Source organism: Bufo bufo, chromosome 2, assembly GCF_905171765.1.
Source record: "Bufo bufo chromosome 2, aBufBuf1.1, whole genome shotgun sequence".
Lineage (NCBI taxonomy): Eukaryota > Metazoa > Chordata > Amphibia > Anura > Bufonidae > Bufo > Bufo bufo.
In genome coordinates, this window is record NC_053390.1 from 598,522,951 (window position 1) to 598,549,048 (window position 26,098).

Below are 26,098 nucleotides of genomic sequence, written 5' to 3' on the forward strand. Positions count from 1 at the left end.
CCTCCAGTAGCGGCAGACATGAACTCATCCAGTTGAACCCCGAAAAGTCTGGAACCCTCAAAGGGGAGGTTAGCAAGGGAACGCTTGGAGGAAGCGTCGGCGTCCCACACCTTCAACCAGACCTCCCTGCGCTGAATGACCGAGAGGGCTGAAATGCGGGCAAAGAGGGAACCAATGTCCATGGAGGCCTCGCAGAGGAATTTGGAAGCCTGAGACATCTGGAGGACCAAATCCAGTGTGTCCGCAGACGCATCTTGTTCCGCCAGGTCCTGGTGATGGCGCTGCAACCACACTGAGAGAGCTCTGGCCACCCATGCCGAGGCAAAGGCAGGTCGCAGGGACGTGCCCGCCAGTGAGAAAATAGATTTGGGCAGAGAATCTAGGCGCCTGTCCACAGCGTCCTGCAGAGAGGAGCCATCCAAAACCGGGAGGGCCGTGTTTTTGGCTAACCTGGCCACCGGGGAATCCACCTTAGGGGGAGAAGACCATTTCTCCACGCTGTCCGCCGGAAAAGGATAGAGAGTATCCATGCGTTTCGTGGCAGAAAACTTTTGATTAGGACGGTCCCAGGCCTTGGATATGACCGCGGAAAATTCCTCATGGACCGGAAAGGCAGCAGCCTCCGGTTTTTTGGGAGGAAAAAGGGAGAAGTCCCTCCTAGTGGAAGGAGGAGAATCCCCTTGGAGGTTAAAGGTGTCCCTGTCAGCCGCTACCAAGTCAGCCACCATAGTGGAGAGCTTAGGCGGAAGGTCCCGCTCCGTGACCTCTTCCGAACCGGACAATTCCCCTTCAGACCTGCGCTCCCTGGGGGGGGGAAGAGAGTCGTCCGAACATGCCTCTAGACGAGGGGGGGGAAACGGAGTCATCCGAGGAGGGATGCTGTCGCTCACGCTGCCTTTTAGTAGTCAGGCGTCCTCTGCGGGAACCACTGACTGTGAGGAGACGGAGTGGTTGGCGCCGCAGGATTGGAAACTGCCATACGTTCCATAAAGGACATGGCTGCCTTGGCGAATAGGGCCAAATCAGCGGCCGCACTGGACATGGCGGATGCCCAAGCGGGAGCCGCGGACTCCACAGAGACCGGAGGGGGGCTGGTCTGGGCAAGAGGAGGGGGAGAAGGGTGTTTCTGTCCAGGGGCAGGGCAGGAGGCACAGGTACCAGTGACCGAAAGTGGAAGCAGACACTCCATACAGGACCCTATTGGGGTCTGAGAAGAGGTCTTAACAGACTTAGGCTTAGGCATGATGGCAACCCACAAAAAAAAAGGTCTAAATGCAGATGGGAGATGGAAAAAATAAAAATAAAAATCCTACCACCCAGGCAACAGCACAGGAAAAAACCGACCAGAGAGGAGCAGGGGAGCAGCCACACGAAGTGAGGAGCTTGCCAGCAGAGGGAGGAAAGAGCCGGAGAGAAGCGCTAGGCTCCGCCCCCAAGACGCGTCATAGGAGCGCGAAAAGAGCGCCCGCTCCACTCTCAGGTTTAAGAAGAAAAAAATTAGCCCCCTCAGCAGGGGTGTCAGAGGGCCTATATAAACCGGAGACCGGAGGGGAACTGTGCGCTGCGATTGTAGAAAAAGAAGCGGCGCCACTCAGTGCCCGATAAAAGGTTAGAAGGAGCATGGAGCGTCCGAAGTGGAGACGCCTGCCCTAAAGAGTGCTTCCATAAAAACCCTGCGCCCCAGACAGACGGAATTACACCCAGTTCCCCATTCACCCAGGCGGCCCATAGGTCGTAGTGCAGAGGCAGAGAGGGAGGGAGGGAGAGTGAGGGAGGGGGAGGGAGACACAGAGGATGCAGCTTTATACTTATCTGCTCCTGAAGTCTTCTCCCTCTGTCCTGTACCAGCAGGGCTCACCTCTTCAGACATCTGACTCACCTGAGTTCAGTGCTCTGGATGGAGGGCAGCAGCAGGTGACCCAGGGGCTGGTGGGATGCTGGAGCTGACAGGTCGAGCCCGGATCCACTTGCCTTCTTGGGGGATAATGGAGGCAGCCAGGCAGCGTCCCAAAGACGGCGGCGGGCACTCCACGGGGGACCAGGAAGGCGCCATGCCTTGTATTTGCATAGTGTCCCTCCTACTAATACCTCTAAGCTATACCCATGGTCTGTGTCCCCCAATGGAAAAAAGTACGAGAAAATCTGATTTAACAATTTATTACAAACCCTGCCGTCCTACTATTTTTTATTGATAAGTGTCAAAAGGGCACGTATCTCTTTACCTGTACATTACAAAGAAAAAACATACTTGGATAAGACTCTTAAAGGGATGACCTCTTCTCCAACTCTGTGCCTCTCCCTATGCTTCTTCTTTCGTTTTCGCTTCACTTTGCTAGCAGACATTTCCTTCTTATCACCTGTGTCCTTTTCTTCTTCAGTCGAAATCTCTGGACAAAAAATAAATAAATGAAACAAAAAGATGATAAAATTGTTTTCTTTCCCCTTGTTACAGCAATAACAGAGATTTAAACAATTTTGCGGGGCTTCGACAATCTTATAAATTAGGTTATGTGTAATGTGTGCCAATGGGCCCTTACACTGCTGATCTCTAATGCATGACAGTCAGATGAGACTCCCATTTAAAGGGATTTTCCCATCTTATAAAGGGATGGCATATCACTCAGCTATACAATCACTTTATAACTGGTGGGTGTCAGAGCTTTGGAACCTCTGGAGAATCAGGTGGCTGCAGCGCTCTAGAGTTCAGGCCCCCAGTGATCATGAAGTGATGACATATCCTAGCAGTATGCCGTCAGTTCATAAAAATGGGAATAACCCTTTAATATAATGGGGCTAGGAGCAGATTGTCGGCAATTAGGAGCAGATCCCAAACTATCACATTTCTGATCTAATCTAACACATGAAAAACTGCATAAAAATGTCAACATAACTCTATGAAACCGAGAAAGACACCCTTGAGGAGAAGCAAGGTAACCAGACCTCATGCAAGGTCTACCAGCCACATCCACCTGAATACAATTCTCCAACATATTTACAATGTCTGTGGGAAACAGATAAATGGGAAGTTGTGTCCTTGGTAAAAGGAACATGACAGAAATATCACCTCTACATTCTATCAGCTCGGAAGGTGTCACTTTTGATTTTGACTGTAGACCATCCTTATCTTGCAGTTTCCTGTACTTGGAGGAGTCCTGCTCCTCTGAACTGCTGTGTTTTCTCTTGGAAGGTCTGCCTTCTTCTGAATGATCGGAGCTCTCTGCTCTGTCCCGTTTCCGCGTCTCCTTCTTAAAGGCCTGTTTGTTAGACTCGGATGTATCCGTCACGGAGCTTTCAGAAACACTGCGGTGCCTCTTGGATTTTGTTGCCTCCTTTGTTGAGATTTCCATGATGTTCTGGTCATTATTTTCGTCCTCTGCTGTTTCATCACTCTCCTTTTTGCTCTTGGACTTTTTCTTCTTCTTTTTTTTCTTTTCCTCTAAAAGGAACACAACAATTCTAATAAGCTCTCTTCACATCTCCATGTGAACAGATTATAATAGGATCATCAGGCTTCTGCCACTATGACAGCAAAAACAGAGCTAAAAAGGACCTCTCCTGACATGCCTGTTTTAATAGCTTCATGCATTCCCCATGAAATAACAATTCTGGAGCATCTATTGTTCTGACTCTATGTTGTGTCATTCCTTTATTATTTCTACTAGAAGTTATGAATGAATTGCTAGCAGTCTGCAGTAGGGGTACAGAGGGGTGGTAACCAGTTAAAGGGGGTGTCCCTGTGCAGTCTGACAATGGCAGCACTGATTGTATAGAGAGATTGTGCAGGTACACCCCCCCAACTGGTTAAGACTCCTCTGTACCCTTACTGCAGACTGCTAGCAATTCATTCATAACTTCTAGCAATAATACAGGAATGGTACAACATAGAGTCATAAGAACAGATGCTCCAGAATTGTTATTACATCATAAATGCAAGTAGTTAGGTCCTCTTAAATGCTTCTTGGTGTCAAAACAGATGGAGGCTTCCAATAAAAATGTGTGTGTGTGTGTGTATGTATATATATATATGTATGTGTATATATATATATATATATATATATATATATATATATATATATATATATATATATATATATATATCTATCTATCTATATCTATATCTATATACACACACACACACACACATATATACATATACATATATATAGAATTGCTAAATGGAAAAAAAAGTCCATCACGAACATAAAACACATTACACATTCTTTATACTTCTGCATTAGGAGGAACGAGGCCAGCTCCTATGAGACCCGCACGTTTCAGATATTTATAGCACATCTTGTGGATACGCCATACATTTCTGAGAAGGGGACACCCCTTGAAGTACCTGGCGCATAATCTATACCTTAAACAGGGGCCAAGCAACTTAATTTATGGAGTAGCCCATTTCTGCATTATTATTAGTTAAAGGGATTCTGTCATCTAGAAATTCACTGGTAAACCATGCACACTGCCTTGTAGGGCTAGCTCAGCTGAATGTAATGATACCTGTCACTTAGCAGTCTGTTCATTCTGGAGAAAAGACACTTTCAATACATATGCAAATGAGAATTAAGTGCACTGTGGGAGAGCCCAGGGCATTCTGTGCACCCTTGCTCCTACTTCATCTACCTGCCACTCCCTTCTGCTTCATTGACTGGGCTAGGCAAGATGACTATGCAGGAACTGATATATACAAATGCGTATAACTGTACAATTCCAGCAATTCTGCTTTAAAAGTCTTACCTAATTCCTGCGGCTCTGGGGCCTTTAGCTCTGGAATAGGTTTGCTTTTCACAGTTCTCGGAAAAATGCCAGCTTTCCTCGGTGCTTCCTCAGGTGGGTTGTTTAGAAGCTGAAAAATGTGGATGAGAAAAAAGTCCAGCTAGCTATATTCACATGCAGAACGTTTATTAACCCCTTCAGGAGAGGGCCAAACTGTTTTTGTATTTTGGTTTATTCCCCCCCATCTTCCAAGAGCCATTATTTTCCCATTCACATAGTTGTATAAAGGCTTGTTTGATCGCCGAGTTTGGTGATCCCATAGAAATAAATAAGATCTCTCTCTATGGCAGTCACAAGAAATCCAACACGGCTTTAGGTACATATGCCTTCTGTATCACTTGTTACTCAAATTTTCTTCTGCGGAGGGGGAGGGGGTGTAGTCCGAGGTGAACAAAAAAACAGCAAATCAGACATCTTGTTTTTTTTGTTACAGTGTTCACCGCACCTGCTAAATATTTTTATATTTTAATAGTTTGTAAATTTTCAGACGTGGCGATATGAACTATGTATTGTGAGCTATACATCCCTCCTGCACCTTGAACATACAGTTACACCCAGGTGTGGGAAAGGGTTAACAGGGTAGTTCTTGATTGAAAATAAGAGTCAGATTTTTCCAGCAATAACATTACTCTTTTGTATGGGCTGTGTCTTGTATTGCAAAAAAAAAAAAAAACAACAAAAACTTAGACCAAAGCTGCAATACAAGATTCAACATGTGACCAGGAGTGACCCTTTTTTTGGTAACAAGTCTAATATAGGACAACCCACCCTCTAGTAGGTAAAATAATGTTATTTGATTTTACCATACTCATCCCTAATTTTCCATGCTTAGGGCCACTAAACGACCAAGTGCCCGAAACATCTAAGTAGTGTCTGGTCATTGAATGCTAAAGAGTTCATGAAGGGGAGAATGCTGCCATCTTTAGGATGGTGTACTGGGTGCCAAGACCAGTGATGTGTTTAGCATCACTCAGTGTCACAATGAGCGATACTCAAAAGGCCACTTTCATACAGCAGTATACAGACGTCTGTATTTTGCATCAGTATGTGTAAGCTAAAACCAGGAAAGTGTGCAAAATACGGCTGCTGCCGCACTGCATCTTTTTCTAGGCTTGTAAAAACACCATGAAATTCATACATTTTTACAAACATTTTTTTGGGTACAATTTTTTAGCCACAGAACCATTTTCCAGACTTTCTTTTTCCCTTTAGAGAAGTCTATAGTTTAAATGCTTGAAAAACACATCACAGTAATAAAAAATAAAAAAACTCCAATGGAACAAACAAGACAAGGAAACGGTCTTAAAATGCAAAAAAATAAGTATTCACAGGGCGTTTTAAATTTCCCATTGACCAGCAAATACCATCTGGCCACAATTTGCTTTGCAATGTGGGTATATTTAAGCGCCTGTATTAGGCCTCTTTCACACGGGCGTTGCGGGAAAATGTGCGGGTGCGTTGCGGGAACACCCGCGATTTTTCCGCGCGAGTGCAAAACATTGTAATGCGTTTTTGCACTCGCGTGAGAAAAATCACGCATGTTTGGTACCCAAACCCGAACTTCTTCACAGAAGTTCGGGCTTGGGTTAGGTGTTCTGTAGATTTTATTATTTTCCCTTATAACATGGTTATAAGGGAAAATAATAGCATTCTGAATACAGAATGCTTAGTAGGTGATCAATTGAGGGTTAAAAAAAATAAATAAAAATTAACTTACCTTCTCGTCTTGTTCGCGTAGTTCCCGGTCTCTTCTTTAATGATGAGCTGTGGGCTAAAGGACCTTTGGTGACGTCAGATCACATGCTCCAATCACATGGTACATCACCGTGGTGATGGACCATGTGATCTGACGTCACCACAGGTCCTAGCCGATAGTTAATCTTTTGAGAAGTAAAGAAGAGACCGGGAACTACGCGAACAAGAGGAGAAGGTGAGTTAATTTTTTTATTTTTTTTTAACCCTCAATTGATCACCTACTAAGCATTCTGTATTCAGAATGCTATTATTTTCCCTTATAACCATGTTATAAGGGAAAATAATACAGTGAATAGACTGTCACCTAGCAACCATGCGTGAAAATCGCACCGCATCCGCACTTGCTTGCGGATGCTTGCGATTTTCACGCAACCCCATTCACTTCTATGGGGCCTGCGTTGCGTGAAAAACACAGAATATAGAGAATGCTGCGATTTTCACGCAACGCACAAGTGATGCGTGAAAATCACCGCTCATGTGAACAGCCCCATAGAAACGAATGGGTCGGTATTCAGTGCGGGTGCAATGCGTTCAACTCACGCATCGCATCCGCGCGGAATACTCGCCCGTGTGAAAGGGGCCTTAGCGCCACAGTTCCCAGCCAAACTGCAGCATCATACATTTCATGCCATAAGTTCAGGCCACGAGATCGGCAGTCTTCCCAGAATAGCAGTTGTAATATGGATGCTGAAATATAGGGCTCATGCACACATCCGTATGCCCTCCCGGAGCGGCATACATCGTGCACACGGCACGAGAGCGCACAGAATCATAGGTTACTATGATGCTGTGCGCATCGGGCCGCCCGCAGGGGCTATTATCCCGCACTCCTAATATCATATAACAGCAGTCTGAATTCAGTCTTATAATTTCCTCTGTATTTGTTCTTATCATATTGTTTGCCTTTCAAATACTGATGCAAAATACTGTGTGAATGTGTTCTTAGTCTTTACCGACATCTCCCCAATGCTAAATGTTGATTTGGGTTTTGTAGATTGTTTGTATTTTGCTGATCCTTATCATCTGATCCATACTAATGTAATTTATTGTGCATGGCGATTAAAAAGTATCAATAAAATGTACAACTATAATAATTAAAACCCTAAAAAGTCCTAAACTAAAGAAAGAATCACCTCAATTGCCTTGGCAGCTTGTTCTTGTGTCTCAAACTCAATGAATGCAAATCCTTTGGTGTCTCCTGTGGTTTTATACCGAGGGACGCTTATATAGACCACTGTGCCACATTTACCAAATACCCGCTCTATCCAGCTGTGTGTAACATTTTTAGGAAGCAGCTCCTGAGAACAAGAAAAATCATAAAAATGTATGAAACAAGGCACTGAGCAGAGCCCCGTAAACAGTAGAAACAAACGGTTCGAAATACCCAATTTAGAGTGATTCAGTTAATAGCAGATGAAACTATTATGTGAACGCTAACTCCTGAGGGGTCTGGTGAAGTGGACGTGTCTCGCCTTATGCCATCTGCACTGATAAGGGTCTGGAAAAGCAAGCTGAGCGAGTCTGATCATTTACTACATTGAATATGAGCTAGTGAACTGAAGGGGTGATGTAGGAGAGCTATGGTTGTAGCAAGCGGATTGGGGGAATCATCCTATACAGGCCATATAATAGACTCATGGATCTAACCAGCACCACCTTTTTCCAATGTCATCCAAGACTAGAATAGATTGTACTAAAAACCACAATGGCAGTGCTACAAAAAATTAAAGGCTATGGACACCTTCGGGGTGTATTATTTATTTTTTATACATTTGATTGCATTTTACTCATTTTAGGCTAAAAATCTTTTTTTCTATTGGTCTTTATAAAAAATATTGAGCCATTCTGTCACAAAGGGTTAGCCAAGTTCACACTTCAATTATTTAGTCAGTTATTTCCATCAGTGGCAGTGATCAAAAACCAGGTGCGGGTCAAAACATTACAATTACATACTGGTTTTTCCTCTAGCCTCCACAGCCGCACAGATTCATAGAAGGATACCCCGCCTCCCCTAGGGACAGGAAACAACGTGGAGATCTTTAAATAGCCGCCTCCCCTTACCTGCTCCAGTAAATAACCGAGAAACTCTGAAATGGATGCAACATAATATTATTTATCTATTTTTCAAATAACAAAACAAAATACTGCATCAAATTATTACATAAATGTGGGGGGGAAATTTCCCGTGCTGCTGTGGAAGCTAGAGGAAAGACCAATTACCAGTAAGTAATTGTAATCTTTCCAAACGCCTCCGCAGCGGCATGGATTCATAGGAGGAATAACAGAGAAATTAAATAACTAGGGTGGGACTACTGCAGATAACACTCTGCGAGAAAACGATAAGTCCCTATTTATTAACACATCTAATTGATAATGTCGGAAAAAAAGTAGAAGGCGAAGACCATGTGGCTGCCTGGCATATTTGTTCTAGTGAGACGTCCGCTGACTCTGCCCATGAAGACGTGACTGATCGGGTTGAATGAGCTTTTGAAGTTGTAGCAAAAAACGATTGCCGATCTGATCCATCTTCCGATGGTTGTCTTGCTTGCCGCTTGTCCTCTATTTGGCCCAGCAAACTGAATGAAGAGTCTGTCAAAAGTTTCTGTTGCCTTAAGGTAAGCTAACACACATCTGCGAACATCCAGATTATGAAAACGCCTTTCTTCCAGACAACCTGATGGAGAACCAAATCATGGCAACGAAACTTCTTGCAGACAGTGAAATTTTGAGACAACCTTAGGTAAAAAAGAGGGAGAGTGTTTCAGCACTATCCTGTCATCTCTTACAGTTAGATAGGGAGGTCTACGTGAAAACGCTTGTATTTCGCCCACTCTTCTAGCTGTAGTAATTGCAACGAGGAAAATTGTATTAAAAAGGACATCAATCTTAAAAAGGAATTTCAGATAACGGCTCAAATGGAGAATCGATTAAAACAGACAATACTAAATTTAGGTCCCAAGGAGGGACTGTGGTTCTGACTATAGGTTCATTCCTCCGTGCCCCTTTTACAAATCTTTTAAGAAGATGTAGATCTGCCAACTTTGTATCTAGGAAGGCACTTAGAGCTGAGATATGGATGTAACGGATCTCCTAGCACCCCGACCGGGTACCTCCGTTGATAAATGCTCCCAGTGCCTCCCGAGGACTCCAAGCACTCCGCTCGACACCGATACCACCACAGGAACCAGGAACAGCTCTTACAAGAGCTAGGAGTAATAGCCAGGGGAGTATACAAGTATAGCAATCCCCACACACATGAGACGAGGCTCAATGTTGAGTGTAAAACAGGAACACTTTATTGAGGGCTACCCGCCCGTATTTATGCAGGTCCCCATCTGGTGTACACGCCCCTAGGGGACCAGAAGGAAGACTGTGACACAGGACAGATATGTAGCACTCAGGATACACAGACATTTAACATATTCCCAGATAGCTCAAGTCTGAGTGCATATCATTAGGTGAATGGCACTCAGAATATACAAATACAATAAAATTTGCTATCTGGGTACCCTCACATAACAAAATACAATTGCAAAGACAGATTTAAGCTGTGCGGCCGGTCTGTCTGCTCCTTTAAAGTCAGTATGGGCCATAATCCCGAGGCAAGAGGCCGGTAGCCAGGCCCCTCCGAAACCCAGTGGCGAGGTTGGTTTCGCCACAATGGACTTTAATGGTACTGACTTTTAAACCTTTGTTTAGGCCTTCTTGCAGGAATTCCAGAATGACAGATACATTTAGGGCCTCAGCTGATTTTAACCTATCTTTGGAAAATTTTAAAAATACCTCCCAGACTCTATGGTAAATCTTAGTTGTTTACAAACACATAAAATAGAAGAAATTACCGCCTCCGAAAGACCTTTTTTCCTTAATAATTCCCACTCAGGTTCCAAGCTGCCAGAGGTAGTTGTGCAAACTTGGGGTGTAAGACTGGACCCTGATGAAGGTCTGGGAGAGGCGGCAGGATCCAATAATCCCCTGCTGACATGTTCAATAGTAGGGGAAACCAAGATCTTCTTGGCCAATATGGAGCGACTAGGATTAGTTTGGACTTTTCTTGTAACACTTTTGACAGAATTTTGGGTATTAGGGCAAATGGGGGAAATGCGTACAGGATCTCGTTCGGCCAAGGATGGGAGAATGCATCCACGAACAAAGGGCGATCTTTGTAGGATAGGGAACAAAATTTCGCCATCTATTTGTTCTGCCGGGTCACAAACAGGTCTAGGTGTGGTTTCAACCACTTTGTCATCTGAAGAAAAACCTGTCGATTTAAACTCCATTCTCCTTCTTTCAAAAGTATCTCTGCTTAGAAAATCTGCAATCCTGTTGTCTTTTTCCTTTATATGGACCACCGTAATACTGTATATTCCTTTCTGCCTATTGAAAGATTTTTCTTCATACCTTTGCTAAGGATGCACTTTTTGTACCTCCTTGTTTGTTCAGGTAGGTGGCAGTAGTGATGTTGTCTGATAGGATTTTTATATCTCTTCCTTTTACTTCCAAATAAAGAGCTTTTAGGGCTTCCCACACTGCTGATAACTCCCTTAGATTTGATAAGGATAGGCTTAGATTTTGACACCACGTCCCCTATACTACAGACTAGGGCTGCACGATATATCGCGAAAGTAATCGAATCGCGATAAACGGAAAATGCGGTTTGGCGATTCGGCCGAGCCGAAAATGCCGCGATTATTATATATGAAGGGGCCCCTATTGATAAAAAAAAGTCCTCTGTCCTATTGATAACAGGTCCAGCCTCTGTACTTACTTTCACAATGAATGCACTGCAGCGACGAGCGGGAGCGAGCGAGGCAGCCGGCCGGCGCATGACTGACGTCACTTAGTCACGCTCCTGCTTCCTGAATTAAGTGGGAGGAGCGTGACAGTGACGTCAGTCACGCGCCGGCCGGCTTGCTCTCTGCCGCTCTCTGCACTGCAGTGCATTCATAGTGAAAGTACAGAGGCTGGCCATTTTATGATAGAGCGGCGCCCAGGGATCTAAGTGCACTTACTATTATTCCTGGGCGCCACTCCGTTCGTCCGCTGTGGCCCCCGGTATTTTCAACATTCAGAGCAAGGAGGAGGAGACGCCAGTGTCTCTCCTTCTCCCTGACAGCAACGCTGTCCAATCAGAGCGCAGAGCTCAGAGCCAGGGAGAAAAAAAACTCCCTGGCTCTGAGCTGTGAGCTGTGAGCTGTGATTGGACAGCGCTGCTGTCATGGAGACGGAGACTCACTGGCGTCTCCTCCTCCTTGCTTTGAATGTTGAAAATACCGGGGGCCACAGCGGACGAACGGAGCGGCGCCCAGGAATAATAGTAAGTGCACTTAGATCCCTGGGCGCCGCTCTATGCAGCCTGCTGATAAGTTCATATTCTTTGGACCTATGAAAGGTCCTCTTTAATTACATTCATTGGTGGCGCAGTGTGCGCAGTTTAGGACACATGAAGGGACACATAGGGCCATGAGGGGGACAAGCATAAGATGCTATATGTGTGTCTTATGCTGGCCCCCATCGTGGCCCCATGTGTTATAGCACACATCCCCTATAACAGCGTCCTCCACAGGTCCCCCATAACAGGGCCCTCCGCAGGTCCCCCACATAACAGCGTCATCCACAGATCCCCCACATAACAGCGTCATCCACAGATCCCCCACATAACAGCGTCATCCACAGATCCCCCACATAACAGCGTCATCCACAGATCCCCCACATAACAGCGTCCTCCACAGATCCCCCACATAACAGCGTCCTCCACAGATCCCCCACATAACAGCGTCATCCACAGATCCCCCACATAACAGCGTCATCCACAGATCCCCCACATAACAGCGTCATCCACAGATCCCCCACATAACAGCGTCATCCACAGATCCCCCACATAACAGCGTCATCCACAGATCCCCCACATAACAGCGCCATCCACAGATCCCCCACATAACAGCGCCATCCACAGATCCCCCACATAACAGCGCCATCCACAGATCCCCCACATAACAGCGCCATCCACAGATCCCCCACATAACAGCGCCATCCACAGATCCCCCACATAACAGCGCCATCCACAGATCCCCCACATAACAGCGCCATCCACAGATCCCCCACATAACAGCGCCATCCACAGATCCCCCACATAACAGCGCATCCACAGATCCCCCACATAACAGCGCCATCCACAGATCCCCCACATAACAGCGCATTCACAGATCCCCCACATAACAGCGCCATCCACAGATCCCCCACATAACAGCGCCATCCACAGATCCCCCATAACTATGTCATACCCAGCCGCGTCAGCGGCTCATATGGGAAAATCCAAGCAAATAGACCTCTAGCACAATTCACTTAAAATATCGCATCGCACATCGTTATCGCAATTTTTAGGGCCCTAATCGCAATCGCACAAAATTCCCATATCGTGCAGCCCTACTACAGACAGGTCTTATTGAGCCCCCTAACCGGATCTGCTGGCATCTGTTATTGTTATAGGGTCTATTTGTCGCCACGATACTCCGTCGCATAGGTTTCTTTTGTCTAGTTTTTTTTTTTTTTATTTTTTTTTTAACATGAACGCTTGTAGGACCCGAGAGAGTGCTTGTGCCCATCTTACTGCAGGGATTGAAGATGACATAAGGCCCAGCACCTTCATCACTACCAGAAAAGCCACTCTTCTCCTGCTCAGACAAAATTCCTGGTTGATTTTTGATAGCTTTTCTACTGGTAGGAAAGTCTTCATAAGATGCGAGTCCAACAACATGCCAAGAAAAACCTTCCTCTTTTTGCGATGAAGATCTGATTCTTCTAGATTTACAATCCAGCCTAGGTCTTTCAGATCCTGCTGTACTATGTTCAATGATTCTCCAATTTTTCTTTCGATTCTGCGGCAATGAGGAAATCGTCCAGATAAGGGATAACAAGTATCCCTTTCTGATGTAGACTTGCTACTACCTGTGACATTATCTTTGAGAAGACTCTGGGGGCTGATGTTAGGCCAAAGGGATGGACCAGGAACTGAAAATGGAACACCTTTTTCCCCAACTGAATCGCAAACCTTAGATATTTGTGATGACCGCTGCATATAGGGATATGATAATATGCATCGGTCAGATCCAAAGTTGCCATATAAACGTCTTTCCCGAGAAGATTTATTGTAGATTTTATCGTTTCCATTTTGAAACGCTTGTACTGGACCTGACGATTAAGGCCCTTTAAATTTATAATTGCTCTGTGAGAGCCATTTGGTTTTCTCACTAGGAAAATTGGGGAATAAAAGCCTGTCTCTTTTTCTCCAAGTGGAACAGGAACAATGTTTTTTTTCTGAAGCAGAATCATCAGTTGATTTATGAGTACCATCTTTTTTTTAGCTCCTTGGTAATGCAAAAAACATCTTGAGAAGGGGAGGAAAATTCTATTTTAAGACCTGACGATATTACATCTAATACCCAGGGGGATCTGGAGATTTTTTTCCAGGATGGAAAACATTTTTAGCCTTCCTCCTATTGCACTTCTGGCGTCATTGAGTGCTAAGTTTTTGAGAGGAATTTGCTAGGTTAAAGAGAAAACCTCTACTCCTACCTCTCTGCCATCTTCCTGAAAAAAAAATTTGGGGTTCTGACAGAAAACATTTTTTACTATTTGTGGCTTTTTCAAGGATATCATCGAGTACGGACCCGAATACTCTGTCTCCTTCACAGGGGATACCGCATAATTTATTTTTAGAGGCTGAATCCCCTGACCATGACCTCAGCCACACCGCTCTTCTAGTGGCATTAGAGAGGGCTGCAGATCTGGCTGCCAATTTTACACTATCTACAGAGGCATCCGCCAGAAAATTTGCTGCCTGTTTAAACATGGGCAAGGAAGCAATAATATCTTCTCTTGGGGTACCTGACACTAAATGCTCCTCCATCTGGTTAATCCAAATGGACCTGGCAGTATAAGTGGCCGCTACACTTGGTCTTAAAATAGCCATAGAAGCTTCCCAAGATCTTTTTAAAAGAGCTTCACTTTTTTTGTCCATGGGGTCTTTTAGAAGACCTACATCCTCCAAAAGGGAGAGTAGATTTTTTTTTTGTTACTTTTGCTACCGGAACATCAACTTTAGGACATTTATCCCAAAGGGTAGTATCCTCTTCGGAAAACGGATACTTCCTTTTAAAAATCCTGGAAACCCCAGGCCTTTTCTCTGGGTCAGTCCATTCTTTATTAATAAGTCTGATAATATTAGAATGCAGGGGAAAAACCCTTTTCCTTTTTCCCCCCAAGCCTCTAAACATAAGGTCCTGTACGGATTTTGGTTGTATAGACTCTTCCAGATTTAAAGGTCGCCTTTATGGTTTTCAAAAGAGAATCTGTCTCTTCAATAGAGCAAAGGGGACGACCGGACTAGTCTTCAGAGGAATCAGAGTCAGATCCGGAAAGTAACTCCCCTTCATCAAAATCTTCCTCCTGCAGATCTATTTCAGAAGGGGCAGACATTGCTGACATTGACGTGGAAGGTTTTTGAGATGTGGATGCCAATTTCCAATTTTTTTCCAAACATTTACACAAATTTTTTTGGTATGCTGAGAAGTTTCAGCTGATTTTTGCGCATCCCTGACCTGGGGGAATAGATAAAAAAAATATTCTCAGAAGGAATCAGCCTTTAGCCATAAAAGAAATACGTATATCCCCTCACCCGACTTGTAAAACAGAAATTTCCCAGCCACCTCCAAGTGAAACACAGCTGAAAAATTCATATTTAACCCCCTCTGTGGAGGAAAGCTTACCTGGCCGAGGGCTTTGGTCGGGTCTGCAGACCCGCAGACGCTGTCTGAGTCACCTGGAGTAGACATCTTCCAAGTGCTTCTTTCTCTCCGAAAAGACGCTGGGAAATGTTTATTCCCTCTCTTTTTTTAAAACACTCGTTGCCTAGGGGAAGTATGACAGCTACAGCGGCTCCTGAGATCTCGTGCCCACCGAGATCTCGTCTGCGATCACGTGACCCGCCCGTCCTATCGCGATGACGCGCACAGACGCCGACTCCACCGAGGGACTTAATGCCAGAGAGGCAGGAAGGGCCGCACCGCGAGCCCCGTGGCCCTGTTCTCCGCCCAGCACACTAAGAAGTGCTCCTTGGAAACTTCAGCTGGGTGTCCAAGAAAACTCCTGCCGGTGTGTGCCCTTTACAAGAGGATCTCCACACATCCCAGAGGGACAGGAAACAACTGGAGCAGGTAAGGGGAAGGGGCTATTTAAAGATCTCCACGTTGTTTCCTGTCCCTAGGGGAGGCGGGGTATCCTCCTATGAATCCGAGCTGCTGTGGAGGCGTTTGGAAAACACTGAACAGGTGCAAAATCTTTCCATTAGGGTCCATTCATATGTCCACATAACGGGTTCGCATCCGTTCCGCAATTTTGCAGAACGGGTGCGGACCCATTCATTTTCAATGGGGCCACAAAAGATGCGGACAGCACACTGTGTGCTGTCCACATCTAAACTTCCATTCCGCAGCCACGGACAGCACACTGTGTGCTGTCCACATCTAAACTTCCATTCCGCAGCCACGGACAAGAAAAGGCATTTATATTATAGTGCCAACCATGTGCGGTACGCAAAATGCAGAACGCACATGGCCGGTGTCTCTGCGTTTTGCGGATACACAATTTGCGGACAGCAAAACACTTGTGGACATGTGAATGGACCCTTATACTTTATCTCTGTGTAGGTTTCACTACTGGCTTTTGCTCACAAAAACTGATGGAAATAACTGACCAAATAATGAAGTGTGAACTCAGCTTTAAAGGGGTTATCCAATTTCAAGAAACCCCCTTCATGTGCCAGGCCCTTCACCTGTAATATACTTACCCCGCATCGCAGGTGACGCTAGGGAGGCTCGTCCCCGTCTGCCATTGGCTGCTCCCCTCCAACACCAGATGTTTTCATCCATGCACGGGGAGAAGCAGCAGCGGTGGTGGTGCGGGGACCAGGAGCGGCACTGGGAGCGGGGTAAGTATATTACAGGTGAGGGGCCCGACACATGTGGGGGGTTTTCTTGAAATTGGATAACCCCTTTAACTGTTTATCTAGCTGTGGGAATCAGACTTTTTACTTTCACTTTGTGCAGGTTATCTAATAAACCATCTCACTAAATTACTAAAAAGATTATAAACACTTATTTAAGCCACATTCTTATCAGTAGGATACGAATTGAGCTATAATGAGAGTTTATAAGGGCAGAGATGAGAGATAAGGAGCCCATCCTGATGGAACAGTGAAAATTCAGATCCTGCTACTAGAGAAACTCAAGACAGTGATTATTAAAAATTTTCAAAGACCACAGAATTTTTTTTATTTATCTCAAATGATTACAATGCAATAATAAGCACATTGTCCCCAAAGGTGTACATAGCCTAGGGGTGGGCGATATGGCCTAAAATCTATATTGTGATATAATTTTAAGCATGTGCGATATAAACTTTTTTTTTTAATAACTATTAGCCTCCTTAGAGAGGAGGAGGAGGGGAGGGACTGTGGCACTGCGCCACCAATGAGAAAGGAGAGGAGGAGGAGGAGGGTAGGGACTGTGGCCACTGCGCCACCAATGAATATAGTTAATAAGCCTGAATACAAATGTAGCCTGCATGTGCCGGCTATATCCCATACCTGGCCTCTAGTACTGCGCGCCGTGATCCGCCGCAATTAACCCCTCAGGACCTGAGAGGTTAATTGCGGCGGATCACGGCGCGCAGTACTAGAGGCCAGGTATGGGATATAGCCGTCACATGCAGGCTACGTTTGTATTCAGGCATATTAACTATATTCATTGGTGGCACAGTGGCCACAGTCCCTCCCCCCTCCTCCTCCTAGTCTGTGCTCATTGGTGGTCAGCGGAAGCCGCTCACAGTGGGGAGGGAGGGACTCTCTCCTTCTCCACTGTTCGGCTCAGGAGAACATGGGGAGTGCCGAGAGTGGCACATGCCATGTTCTACTGCGATATGGCGATATAAATGAAATCTCTATCTTTGGCCAAATTTATATCGCATATCGTCTATGTCGCCCACTCCTAACATAGCCTTTAACAAAATATATCAAACTTTGTAATTAACATTTTCGTAACTACAATTAAAAATAATGACTCTTAGTGCTGTTAGGCCCCTTGCAGACGAGCGTGTCCGGATTAGGTCCGGATGCGCTGCGAATGCGTTAAGTGAAAAATGCGAGATTTCGCAGGCAAAGTCATTCAGTTTTGTTTGCGATCGCGTTCAGTTTTTATCGCGCGGGTGCAATGCGTTTTGCACGCGCATGATAAAAAAAACTGAATTTATACAAACAACATCTCTTAGCAACCATCCGTGAAAAACGCATCGCATCCGCACTTGATTTTCACGCAGCCCCATTCACCTCTATGGGGCCAGCGTTGCATGAAAATAGCAGAATATAGAACATACAGCGATTTTCACGCAACGCACAAGTGATGCGTGAAAACCAGCGCTCATGTACACAGACCCATTGATATTAATGGGTCCGGATTCCGCGCGGGCGCAATGCGTTCACATCACGCATTGCACCCGCGCGGAATACTCGCTCGTGTGACAGGGGCCTTAGTGTCTGCACATTGTAAAACACCCCAAGCACAAGCACCACTACCAGATTATCAGCAGACTGTCAGGATTTTGTTGCAAAATCTGCACACAAGTCCTGACAAAATCCTGAATGTGAACTTGGCCCTAGAATTAGCCTAAAATAAGGTAACTAGAATAATTTATAGGGGTTGTCCAGGATTAAGAAAACATGGCTACTTTCTTTCCAGAACAGTGCCACAACTGTCCTTTGGTCATGTGTGGTATTTCCCCATTCACTTTAATGCAGCTGAACTGCAATAACAGACACAGTCCATAGACAGATGCAGTGCTGTTTTTTAATCCTGGACAACCCCTTTAGTTTCTTAAAATATTAGGGGCGAGCAGACTTGATAGGCTACTTTCACACTAGCAGCACGGACCTCCGGCAGGCTGTTCTGTCGGGTGAACAGACTGTCGGATCCTCCTGCCGCTAGTGAACGTGTGCCCCCGGACTGCCGCTCCGTCCCCATTGACTATAATGGGGACGGGGGCGGAGTTCCCAGTGAGGCACAGCAGCGCACGGCGAGAGGGTGACGGAATAAACGTAGGACATGCCGTAATTTTATTCCGGCAGCCTCTCGCCGTGAACTCCGCCCCCGCCCCCATTATAGTCAATGGGGACGGAGCGGCAGTCCGGGTGCACACGTTCAATAGGGGCAGGACGGATCTGACAGGCTGTTCACCAGACGGAACAGCCTTCCGGAGGTCTGAGCCGCCAGTGTGAAAGTAGCCTTAATGCTTTAAAACTACAAATATGTGAACATCTAACATCTCCAGCGCACTTTACGTTGTAGTAAGAGGTTTAGCGTTAACAAACAGCATCCACACTACTGCAGATGATATAATACTATTGTCCCACGTGTCTAATTCTAGATATGTACAGCCCAAACACATTCAGTAGTGCTGTACACAGACTATCATCCTCACTTACCGCATATACAGTACGAGCATCAACATCTTGTGGTTTCTCGCCAATGGGATGCAGTCGTCGAATTTTTGTACCCTCTAGATTTATCTGAGAGAAAAAAAAAACGATAAGCTTCCTAATAAAAAGTTCAAGTATAGGGAAGACTTGCAGATAACCAGAAACTCACCTCTACTACAGAAGAATTCTTCAGGGCCCTGGCAATAAGCTTGTGGTCTGTGGTCAGTTTTTTCATTTTATTAAAAGTAGCTAGAAGGGATATGTCGATATCTAGAGCAAAAAACAGATTAAAATGCAATTATCTAAACAATGATCCTTTGTAGTGTTTATGTTCCTACATGCACACAGATATTATACCATTTTTCAGTGCATCCATCAGAAAGCTGCACTGATGGCTCGATTTGCAGCGCTGTATCATTTTTCCACTTTGTCTTTTACAGTCTAATGTTTCATTGCATCTGCTTTGACGTCGAAATCTCTAGCCCTTATCTATACCTTCCTGACAGCTCATGAACACCCATTAAAGACACATTCTTATCAGTTGTATAAGAATTTAGCATAAATGAGGGTTTATGAGCTGTCAGGGAACAAGAGATAAGGTCTATAGATTGAGAGCAGTCCTCCGACAGTCGCTGAGAAGGAGAAACAGTCTGCAGAGGCAGGGAAAATAAAGGTTGTAGAAGACAACGTGTTAAAAGTTTTTAATAAAGTCCAATATAAAAAAAAAAATGTTTAGTCTGAGATCCCCAAGATCTCACCCTCCTCCGCCTATGACCTTCTCATAGCTACTATTGGAAACACCTCATCAAACTGATTTCAAGGTTTTTCGGTCTCTAGCCTTTCATGTTTTTGTAACCATCAAAATGAACCATAAAATCTCATCTTTTCCAACAAGCTTACAGCTTTGCACAAAAGTAAAGCAATCAACTGCCGTTCTAATACTTCCTTCACCAAAGAAATAAAGCTCAAACATTCCCACTGAATATAAATTTGATACTACGGACTGTTATACCATATGAGGGACACTATGGCTTCTCTATATATGCTGTCCAGGCCATACGGTCATGAATTAGCTCAACACATTCTCATTGTCCTAACACAAAAGTGTCAAAAAGCTAGCAAGAAAACCTTCTCCCCCTGCTGGGACACCACATAAAAGAGACCCTAAACCTATTTGTTTTCCATATGTGGATTTCCCATCAAGTGACGCATTTGGCTTAACAAAGAAAATGAGCCCCTGTCAGTATTTCAATAGGTTGGAGGGCTCTACATGAGTGCGAGATAAGGGACAGCACCCTGTCTTGTAACAATGAACTCGCCCATTAGACTTGGATCCCTCATGCAGGGGGTGGGTTTAGTTCACAATGCTCCTCATTACAATAGCACTTACCTATTCAAAAATAAGAATTCAGTGCTATACTATTTAACCTAGAAGCTGAGGAATATTTGGTGAGCAGTAATGTTGCACAGTACAGGTCAGTGACTATGATATTTCATATGGACAGGTTTAACACAAATTTGGAAACAGCAGTTCAGTTACTCAATGTGCCCGTTGTCATTTATGCTCCAACATTTTGGGTTTCTAAGCAAAAATTCGTCAAAATTCAACTATTGTATTCTAAGTGTTGACAAGCTCACTTTTATCATCATAGATTGTAAGCTCTTGCGAGAAGTTGCATATGAGCCAGTTACTTTTGTTTTGTACATGAACCCTATGAATTTGTAAAGCGCTGCGGAATATGGTGGCGCTATATAAATACATTTTATTATTATTATTTTTACTATAGAGTCTGTGAAATAATTGAATAAACACCCGATCATAAGGCATCAGTCTCAATGGTCTATTTAATTGGGATCTCAACAGATTGTGTTATTTAGCAGAAAACCAGTGGAACATAATGTGACAAATCCATGGCCACCCCCAATCTCTTTCACGGAGCTGGTAAATATTTCTAGGGTGGGAGTGACGACCCCCTGTAAAGAGCAGTATTAACCCGGCTTCATGAGGACTACTCTATATTTCACAACTAAACCTGGCCATACACATTCAATGGCAGACAGTCACCTCTCCCGACTTTCCTATATACATATATGTTCAGATCGGTAACGTGTGCATATGTATTCAATACAGCCATAGTGAGCCACTTCTAGTGGTGGCTTATCTCCTGGGAGAGCAAAAGGATCAAGTGAAACTATTTATTTTGCCCAATCCTACTCTGCCCCGACATCATCTCAGAGTCAGGAGCTCGCCATACATTGTCCCCGTCATTCTGAGTGTGTTCATCTAACAATACACTAAATATGTATGGAAGTCCCAGATTAACAAGTAACCAATTATATTTTAACAGAACAGGAAAATCAGTAATGCGATGTCAGAACTTACAGCCATCTCTGGATTTTTCAATTTGTTCCCTCAGAAAACGATCTTTGTGAAGGCTGACATCACCAAACCAGAAGTCCACCTGTTTGGCAATGTCAGCTAGTAGCTGTTTCACCCGAGAACGCTTCTTTTTCTCCCGATCCTTCCTCGTGTCGGTGCTTTCTTCTTCCTTGAATTCATTCCTCGGTGTATCCATCTCAGCCATTGTCATCTGTAAGTAAAATTGGGATTAATTACAGAGGACCTGTACCAACTCCTGACTCTTCTATTCCTCATGATATAAGAATCCATGGCTCATCTTTTTCCATTACTGTGTCGTTCCTCGGACATTCCTAAATGTTGATGAGTAAACTGCAAACTAAAATTCTTTTAGTGAAAAAGGTGCGTCTTTTTTTAGTACTGACAGTGGCAATGTCAGAGTGTGTAGGGGCACACCCACAGATTTCTAGACAGAATAACAGAGGAACGGCACAACACAGAGTTATAAGAAAAGATGCTCCAGAAAAAATATTCATGAATAATATTAAAACAGACATGACAGGCAAGCTGGCCAACCTATAACCAGGAATATTACAAATTATACTAAACACAGTTTCTACTTAAAGGGAAACTAAAGCCAGAATCCAAAGGAAAAAAAATAAAAATAAATAAATAAATACGTAACAATCTCCTTATGTGTCTTTCTTTGCTCTTGCTTCATATCACAGACCATAAAAATAAACTAGAAAAGCATTGTTCTTTCAGGCTGCAGCCATGTTTACCAAGATAAATCCCCTCCCCACTCCTAAATAGTGCCATGGTGAGGCAGATCTGCCTTTCAGGATCCTGGGAAAACTAGATTTTTGTACTTACCGTAAAATCTGTTTCTCTTCCATTCATTGGGGGACACAGGCGTGACCAGGTGTATAGCTGTTGCCGATAAGAGGCAGACACTAAGCACACAAAGTGTAAGCTCCTCCCCTTCAGCTATACCCTTCCTACAGGGACTAAGCTAAATCACTTAGTGCAAAAGCAGTAGGAGAAGCCAGACAACAAGAAAAATCATACCATGTACAAACCCAGAACCACACAGGCCCAAAAAGGCCCTTAAACAAAAGAATGGTTGGATGCTGTGTCCCCCAATGAACAGAAGAGAAACAGATATTACGGTAAGTACAAAAATCTAGTTTTCTCATCCGTCTCATTGGAGGACACAGGCTTGACCATGGGACGTTACAGAGCAGTCCGCAAGGGTGGCCATAACAAGCAACCCTCCCATCAGAGAACTGCCGTCTGCAAAACTCTACGCCCCAGAGACGCGTCAGCAGAAGCAAAGGTGTGCACTCTATAAAACTTGGAAAATGTCTGCAAAGACGACCAAGTAGCCGCCTTGCACACCTTAAGGGCCGAAGCCCCATGATACACCGCCAAAGAGGCCCCCACTGCCCGAGCCGAATGAGCAGTCACCTGGAAGGGCGGGGCTGGGTCCTTAACATGGTACGCTTCCACAATAGCCAAACGAATCCATCAGGAAACTGAAGTCTTTGACGCTGCCAGCCCTGGTCTCGGCCTCTCTGGGATCACGAACAGGGAATTCGTCCGCCGGCGCTGCGATGGATAAAGACAAGCCTTCTTCCTGTTCAGGATCCATCCGAAGTGCTCCAGGGTGTCCAGAACAATGCTCAAGCTGTCCACTGTCCCCTGGAATGACGGACCCTTCACCAGGATGTCTAAGTAAGGGATCACCTCAATCCCCCTGGTATGGAGCAGGGCCATGACTGCCGCCAGAACCTTCGTAAAGACCCACTGCGAACCGGAGAAACCTCTGATGACTGACGCATATGGGCACATGAATATAAGCGTCCTTGATGTCTATCGAGGACAGGTACTTGCCTGGTTCCATGGACGCAATGACCGACCTCAGGGACTCCATCAGGAAGCTGCGGACGCAAAGGAAACTGTTGAGCGCCTTGAGGTCTAGAACGGGACGAACCGTCCCCTCTTTTTTGGGAACCACAAAGATTGGAGTAAAACCCCTGAAAACGGTCTTGTGCAGGAACCGGAACAATCACACCTTGCTGCAGCAGCGTGCGAATTGCCAGAAAAAATGAATATGCGGCTGAGGGAAGAGGCCGGAGGAGACGACCGAAAAAATTAAATAAATGTGACAGAGGTGAAGACTTAAAATCCAACTTGCAGCCCTCTGCAATGACCTCGACGCATCTGAGACATGAGCCAGCCAAACATGCTGAAACAAATGAAGCCGGCCGCCCACCCGAACGGAGGGCGCCGGGAGCAGTCATGCAGCAGAGCTCTTAGGGTTAAAGGACTTGGAGCCCCGCTGACGGAGACGCCAGGAAAGGCGCAGCTTGAAGGAAAGTTTGAGCTTGTGATCCGTGGCCGACTTGTCGGACGCCCTCTTGGGGTTGGAAAAACTCAGAAAGGGACAAAAAAAAAAAAAAAAAAGGCTTCTGATGGGTGGCGGTCTAATACAAATGGTGCTCTTACCTCCTGTAGCGTCCCAAATAATCTCATCCAGGCGCTTACCAAAAAGTCTGCTGCCGGTAAAGGGGAGGGCCGTCAGGGTCCGCTTTGAAGCATTATCTGCCGCCCAGCAAGAGAGCCATAGGGTATGGCGAATAGCCACCAACAGGGCTGACTAGCGAACCATAATCCTGGACTCGTCAAAAGATGCTTCACAAATATATGCACTGGCATTCGAGAGCTGCAGGGCCACATCTGCAAGTTCCCGCAACGGGATTCCCGAGTCGAGACCCTGACATAAATTACTTGCCCACTCCCCATAGCCTTGCTCACCCATGCAGAGGCAAATACCGGCTGCAGCTCTGTGTCCACTGCTTTAAAGGTAGATTTTGCAAACGCTTCCAGCTTCTTATCTTTGATATCAGAGAAAGAAGCCCCATCCGCCATTGGCAAGGTAGTATGTTTAGCCAAGCAAGAAACGGGGGGGGGGGGGGGGGGGGTCGGTCAACTATAGGTTAGGACGACCATTTCTTAGTGAAATCATCCGGAAAAGGATAAAGGACATGAGCGAGATAGAGAGAGAGCGAGATAGAGAGAGAGCGAGATAGAGAGAGAGCGAGATAGAGAGAGAGCGAGATAGAGAGAGAGCGAGATAGAGAGAGAGCGAGATAGAGAGAGAGCGAGATAGAGAGAGAGCGAGATAGAGAGAGAGCGAGATAGAGAGAGAGCGAGATAGAGAGAGAGCGAGATAGAGAGAGAGCGAGATCAAACTCCTGGTGGTTGGGGAAACACTTGTGCGAGCGACGAGGAAAAACCCGAGCTGGCAGACGACGATAACCGTCGTAATAAGATTGTCCACCATGGAGAATAGTTTGGACGACTGACCCGTCCGGTGAGAAAACATCCTCATTTGACCCTCTCTCCTCAGAACATGCCTCTTCCACTGAGGACACGTTGGAGCAAGACTCTCTAGTAGGAGGAGGAGAGGCCAAGGAAACGGGAGACACAGACATCCTTTTGGGGGAGGATGTTCTGGCCTGTTTTGTGGGACAGCAGCGATGAGCACACGTCCCATGATCCCAAGTCGGACCGGTCAGAGGACTGCCTTGCCGACAAACGCCCCAATATTTCCATAATGGCCCTGTTGGTATTGGAGACATCCTGTACCACCCTAGACAGGGAAAGCACCCATTCCGGTCCTTCTGTAGGTTGGGCAGCGGGAAGCAACGGGTCCGGGGCAGAGCCACTTGATGGCGGCGCAGCACACGCAAAGCAGAGGGAGTCTGACTGAGGGATGGAAATTTTGCGCGACATGACGCACAAGCAAAATGACGTACCAAAAGGGACAGCCTGATTCGGGACCTGGGTTCAGACATAATGACACCCCTGGCACCCCAATGAGGAAAAGGGGAAGGTTAGGCCCTGTAAGAAGGGACAAACAACACTTACCCAGCCTGTGTCTCTCCAAGCAGCAAGCCAGTCCGTCAGAGTCCTGCCAGGTACTTTGAATCCACCCACTCTCCCTCTGCTTCAGCTGCAGCGTGGGATCAAGGAAATTTACAAGCCCCACCCCCAAAATGACTCCGGCGATCAGGGCAGCACTCCGCCTCTCACCGGGGCGTTCACGAGGACGCCACCGTACTGAGGAAGTCGCAGGAGGACACGCCGTAGCGTGCGGCCACACAGCAGTAGCAGCCCCTGAGCTCTGCACACTGGCCCTGGAAACGGACGCCCCCATGTGCCATTTAAAGGTCTCTCATTGCCAAATAACATGAACCTGCCCCCAGGAGGGACCAACCTCATGGGGACCAGAACAAGTGGGTAGGAGAGGGTACTGTAAGGGTCTATGGGGCAATCTCCAAAACTAATATTGTTTTTTTAAAATATTTTATACTGTATTTTTATACTCACCTGTCCGGCGTCTTCTGTCCCCCTGGCTCCAGCCGGATCACCACCTTCGGTGTGCAGCCCCTTGGTGAGGGACGCTACACGGGAACAGAGGGGACTTGCGGCGTGGACAGCTGTGGTGATCCGCAGGCTGGCGGGATACAAATGTTTTTACCGGAACCTCTGGTCCTCCTTTTCTTCTGGAGCATGGGAAGCAGCAGGGTGCTTGGGTGACCCCTGGTCTCCCGTCTACTGGATGGGAGCGCAGGCAGTTTTACAGACTGCCTGAAACTCCCGCTAGAAAA

The 26,098-nt window shown here is 45.7% G+C and overlaps 1 protein-coding gene across 5 annotated transcripts in view; it reads right to left on the bottom strand.

Annotated features, from left to right (window-relative positions):
• The window catches only part of LARP7 (La ribonucleoprotein 7, transcriptional regulator), a 55,321-nt gene that overhangs the window by 25,431 nt on the left and 3,792 nt on the right, over nt 1–26,098 (bottom strand). For 4 of the 5 annotated variants that reach the window (XM_040418349.1, XM_040418348.1, XM_040418350.1 and 1 more), the window contains exons 2-8: nt 21,447–21,654; nt 19,233–19,333; nt 19,070–19,153; nt 7,668–7,832; nt 4,741–4,849; nt 3,065–3,436; nt 2,249–2,387 (exon numbers count right to left, since the gene is read on the bottom strand). In XM_040418349.1, the coding sequence (XP_040274283.1) occupies nt 2,249–2,387; nt 3,065–3,436; nt 4,741–4,849; nt 7,668–7,832; nt 19,070–19,153; nt 19,233–19,333; nt 21,447–21,654 (1,178 nt within the window). The remainder of the gene's footprint in view (nt 1–2,248; nt 2,388–3,064; nt 3,437–4,740; nt 4,850–7,667; nt 7,833–19,069; nt 19,154–19,232; nt 19,334–21,446; nt 21,655–26,098) is intronic. The other variant, XM_040418353.1, reaches the window with a different exon arrangement.